Raw genomic sequence first — 4,977 nt, forward strand, 5'->3', positions numbered from 1 at the left:
AATTACGAAAAATCAAGGTAGGGCGAGCGCCCCACCTCGCCCTACCGCGTCCTCCGCCTGTGGCTGTGTGGTTGTACCTAGGTCCACCATGTATTGAGGATCTTTTACCTCTCGACTGTAACTCTTTCATTATGGAATAAAACTCTCTTTTCCTCGAAAAAAAAGCAAAAAAAGAGCATCAGCACTCCTGAGTCCTGACCACGTCGGCAACACAGCCACCACAGGTTGTCCGGCCGGATCGACGGACGCTGTCGTATCGTACGGAGCTGTTGCCGCGCTGGTGCTTGTACGGGCATACCGTGCCGCGCCGGCAGATAGGCCGTCATGAGCGATGAACTGATGTCACGCGCGTCGTGTGTAGGCCGGCTCGACCCAACTCCCTCCCGCGTCCATAGCGACCCACCCAAACCGTCCCGCCGCACGCACCCCGTATTATCATACCGCCTCCTGTTCCCGCCGCAGCCCCCGCGACCGACAGGTTCGCCCCGGGAGCGATGCGGCGAGACGCGGCCGTCGCGCCCGCGGCGGTCGTGACCTCGCCGCAGATAGCGGCCGGCGGGGCGGAAACGGGGAATGCCGGGCCGGTGGTCATCGACATTGACTCGGCGCCAGCGACGGCGGCCATCGACATCGACCTCAACGCGGGGGGCGCGACCCGCGGCGTGGCGTGCCGGATCTGCCACCTCAGTCCCGAGGGCGGCGACGGGCCCGCGGCGGCGCCTGGGTCGGAGGTGATCCGGCTCGGCTGCTGCTGCAAGGAGGAGCTCGGCCACGCGCACCGACAATGCGCCGAGGCGTGGTTCCGGATCAAGGGCGATAGGTAAGACCTCCCTGGCTCGCTCTATCCTCTGCTGCATCGTGCTGCTCGCTTGTTTCCAACGCGGCACTTGTTGTTGCCGAAGTGTATGCTAGCTGCTTGCTGTACTAATTCCTCGCGGAATGCCGTACAAGCGCACTGGGCGTGTAGCTCCTGCCTCCTAGGATTTGCTGTTTATAAATGTCAGTGGTCTTGAAGTTAGGAGTATAGTGCTTGTTCTGAAATCTGAATCGCTACAGGGTCAAAAGTCTAGTATATTGTATGGGAAGGCTTCAGAGTTCATAGGGCAACACGAACATTTATCCTTTTAGCCACTTAGCCAAAGTTGTTACAAAAAGGAGAATGTAGCGATCTTGCTTCTTCGATACGGCAAAGTTTTAGCGTCTTAGGTTTGGCCAAGCTTCACTCGCTGTTGCTTTTTGAAATGACGACTTAGGTTCAAATGGACCTGCGGAAAATGTACCAAGGTGTTGCTTGTTAGCCACGTCAAATATAGAATCCCTTTTTTTTTTGGAAGGATTGTTGTCCTGAATGAAGCAAAGGACTAAATTCGTTCCTTCTGGATGCTGGCCGGGATTACGCTTTTCACCCTTTCGTGTTGGTGTTTCGTGACTGTCTAAGCCTTTATGTCACTCTCTGACATGTGAGTGGCTTCCCTTTGGCGTTGGCAATATGAGATATTTTTATCAGATAAACCCAATCGTCTTTTGCTCTTGGCTGGGTCAAATCAACCAAAATATCCATAGGCGAACCGAGCCATTTTCGTTAATTCTGTTAGCATTGTCTTAGCAATTAACCAACTACCAGGGTCTCTGCAGTTATTCAAATTCTCATGCTTTAACAATCTTGTATCAATTTGTCCTGTGATCTCTCTGAAACTTGCATCAAGTGGCTAAGAAATGCAAAACTTTAATTACTACACAGGCGCTGTGAAATTTGTGGTTCAGAGGCCAAAAACATTACTGGCGTGGAAGTGAAAAAATTCATGGAGGAATGGCATGGGCGAAGAATGGCAACTACCGGGGCTATGGTAGAGAGGGAAAGCACTTGCTGGAGGCGGCAGCCATTTTGCAACTTCTTGCTAGCTTGCTTACTGATTGCTTTCATGCTTCCCTGGTTTTTCCGTGTAAATATATTGTGAGTTATGCTGCTGGGACTGGGTCATGTGGAATCACACGAATTGCACAGAATTTATAGGCAGAATCACAACACAGTTCCTCTTTCTCTTTTCCTTCGAAATTGTCCATCTGGGTATTTGTCCTCTTACATTCATCACTTAAAATCCAAATACCCCTGTTTGATAATAAATGTTTATTTGAGATTCCAACATAATAAAATATACACTGAATCAGAGAGGCCTAAGGGCATCTCCAACGGCAACCCGCAAAAATCCTCCCGCATCTGTCCGCGGACAGGGGGGACCAGTCTGCGGGCACGAATGCGGGAGGCAACCATCCAACCTTAGTCGCATACATCCGGCCTTCCGGATTTCCCCCCCAGTCCACATGATCAAGTAGCCACATGCAAAGGGCACAGAAGTTCAAATAAATGCATGCAACACTAGTTAAAATTGAAAAAAGTTCAATTATTTTACATCCCAACATTGTTGTCCCCCTTCACCGCCCATTGATGCTCAGTTAGATCTTCCTTGAGGTGCTTGTGAGTTGGTCAATGCCGAATATGTTGATGCATTTGAAAAAATTCCTCAAATGTGATCGGATTCTGGTCCGGAAGTTGGATAGGATCATCCAAGTTCTCAAATTCCAGATCTGCGGCAGCATCGTCACCCTCATCCTCGATGATCATGTTGTGCACGATCACACAATATGTCATCACCTTCCACAAGGTCTTCAGATCCCATTGTTTTGCAGGTCCACGAACAACTGCAAAACGGGCCTGAAGAACTCCAAATGCCCTCTCGACATCCTTTCTAGCCACTTCTTGTCTTTGGGCAGAGTGAGCCTTTTTTCTGGCCAACTGGGTTTGAGATGGTGCTGAAAAAGGGGTAGCCCATCGAGGATAGATACTCTCAACCAGATAGTAGCCCATGGTGTACTCATGTCCATTGACAATATAGTGACAAGGAGGAGCTTTTCCTTCAGCCAGCCTCACAAACAACGACGATCATTGCAGCACATTGATGTCATTGTGAGGCCCGGACATGCCAAAGAAAGCGTGCCAAATCCAAAGATCATGTGATGCAACTGCTTCAAGAATGATGGTGGACTTCTTAACATGACCCTGATATTGCCCTTGTAAAGTCTTCGGGCAATTCTTCCATTTCCAATGCATGTAGTCAAGAGATCCAAGCAAACATGGCCACCCTCTTGCCGCTAAGATTGCTAGGAGCCTCTCGGTGTCTGCCACAGTTGGTTCTCTCAGGTACTGAGGTCCGAACACCTCGATCACGACAGTTGCAAACCTGACAATGGCATCTTCACATGTGCTCTCAGACATCCGTAGGTACTCGTCCTACGAATCAGTGGTCGTGCCATATGCAAGCATTCGGTGTGCACTTCTGGTAACTAGAGAAGCCGATTCGTTCCCACGGCATCCTTCTTCAGGATGCAGTAGTCATCATAGGACCGGACGCCGTGGTACAAACGATAGAAGACAGTTTGCGCATCCGAAAACGCCAGCGAAAATGGTCAAAATAGTGCATTGAGGGCAAAGTAGTCAGCCATCAGTGTCAAATGCCCGCGCGCCCTGTTGCGGTTGAGTACTCGATGACCCTTGATCGAGCCCATGAAATTGAGAACTTGCTCCTCCACACGCTCCGCCTCGTCCTACGAGCCGTCGGAGGACTCAACATACTACTCATATATGTACTCCAAATCAGAATCCATTGCTACAAACAAGAAGGGACAATTGTTTCACCTTCGGTGATCCATCGAACGGTTGTCGTGCATGGTAGAGGATGGTACTTGGCGGGGCGGTCGGAGGACAGGGGGTTAAACGGAGGCAGAGGAGAAGCGGCGGGGAGCCCTGCTGGATCGCTGGAGGTGACGGAGACGCAGATTTCCAGTAGGGGTGTGGCATGGTGGCCGAGGTGGTGGAGCGGCGGCGACGACAAGAGAGAAAGAAGGAAGAAGAAAAATTGGGGAGGATGGAGTCGCGGGGCCTGGGAAGGGTTTTGGGTGGGCCTGGGGTGCCGGATTCGTACGTTTCGCGTGTCTGGACTCCTTCCCCCACTTTTGTCTTCGTTTAGCGGGAGAAATCGCGTCCATACCGTCCCGCGGACCGATACAGAACTGCGTTGAATGGCTTCTGCCGTCTGTACAACACGGTTTGTACGGTTGCGGGAGGTTTACGAGAAGTGACCGATTTTTTAACCTTATATGGTTCGGTCATGATCAACTGATCAATAACGCATCTTTCTTGACGACTTTTCACCCTTTCTTCTTTATTTTATAACCACTGCTGACATGGGCAGCAAGATTATTCCACACGTGAAAGTGAGGTATTTGTAGTAGACGTTATCGAAATGTCATACCTTCTTGCTTACCAAAGATTTGGACTCCGGTAAATATTTTTATGAGACGATGTGCAACATTCTGGTAAGCCTTTCATTAGCTTGTTGACTCTGTTTAACATCATCTCAGCTTCCAAGTTTTTGTTGTAAACCAGGCAAACTTACAGGTTCTATAAAGTTTAAGAGTCTGTGAGGTGTGCCTAGTGAAAAGTTCAGAAGTCTTTGTTCTCCTCCTGGCATTTGATGTGTAAAACCATTTTTACCGTCCTTGCATCAGAACATATGCTTACACTAAGTCATACTTATTCCCACGTCCTTAGGTACTCCTCTGGACGCAAGTGTATTACTCCATCCGTTTTAAATATAGGCCCTTTTAGAGATTTCAAGAGGGACTATATGCAGATGTATATAGACATATTTTAAAGTGTAGATTCACTTATTTTACTCGTATGTAGTCTGTATTGAAATCTTTTAAAGGGTTTATATTTAGAAACGGAGAAAGTACCTTTAACTTTTAAGTGTGAAATGAAATAGACCTCAAGTTCCAAATGAGACGAAGTGAACTTATAAGATCTTTCCCACAAGACATGCAGTGGCGGAGCTAGACATAATTAGCTGGGGGGCGAAAGGTAAAATGTGAATGCTTGAGGGAGCCAAAAGCTAAAAAAGTTCTCATCTAAGTCCTTTT

At 48.7% G+C, this 4,977-nt stretch overlaps 1 protein-coding gene across 1 annotated transcript; it reads left to right on the forward strand.

Moving 5' to 3' along the window:
- Nucleotides 1-469: 469 nt before the first annotated feature.
- On the forward strand, nt 470-2,048 carry LOC119281486. Its single transcript, XM_037561995.1, has 2 exons — nt 470-820; nt 1,742-2,048. The coding sequence occupies exons 1-2, from the start codon at nt 495-497 to the stop codon at nt 1,956-1,958; spliced, it is 543 nt and encodes a 180-aa protein (XP_037417892.1). The 5' UTR covers nt 470-494; the 3' UTR covers nt 1,959-2,048.
- Nucleotides 2,049-4,977: the final 2,929 nt, after the last annotated feature.

Source organism: Triticum dicoccoides, chromosome 3B (assembly GCF_002162155.2).
Source record: "Triticum dicoccoides isolate Atlit2015 ecotype Zavitan chromosome 3B, WEW_v2.0, whole genome shotgun sequence".
Classification (NCBI taxonomy): Eukaryota; Viridiplantae; Streptophyta; class Magnoliopsida; order Poales; family Poaceae; genus Triticum; species Triticum dicoccoides.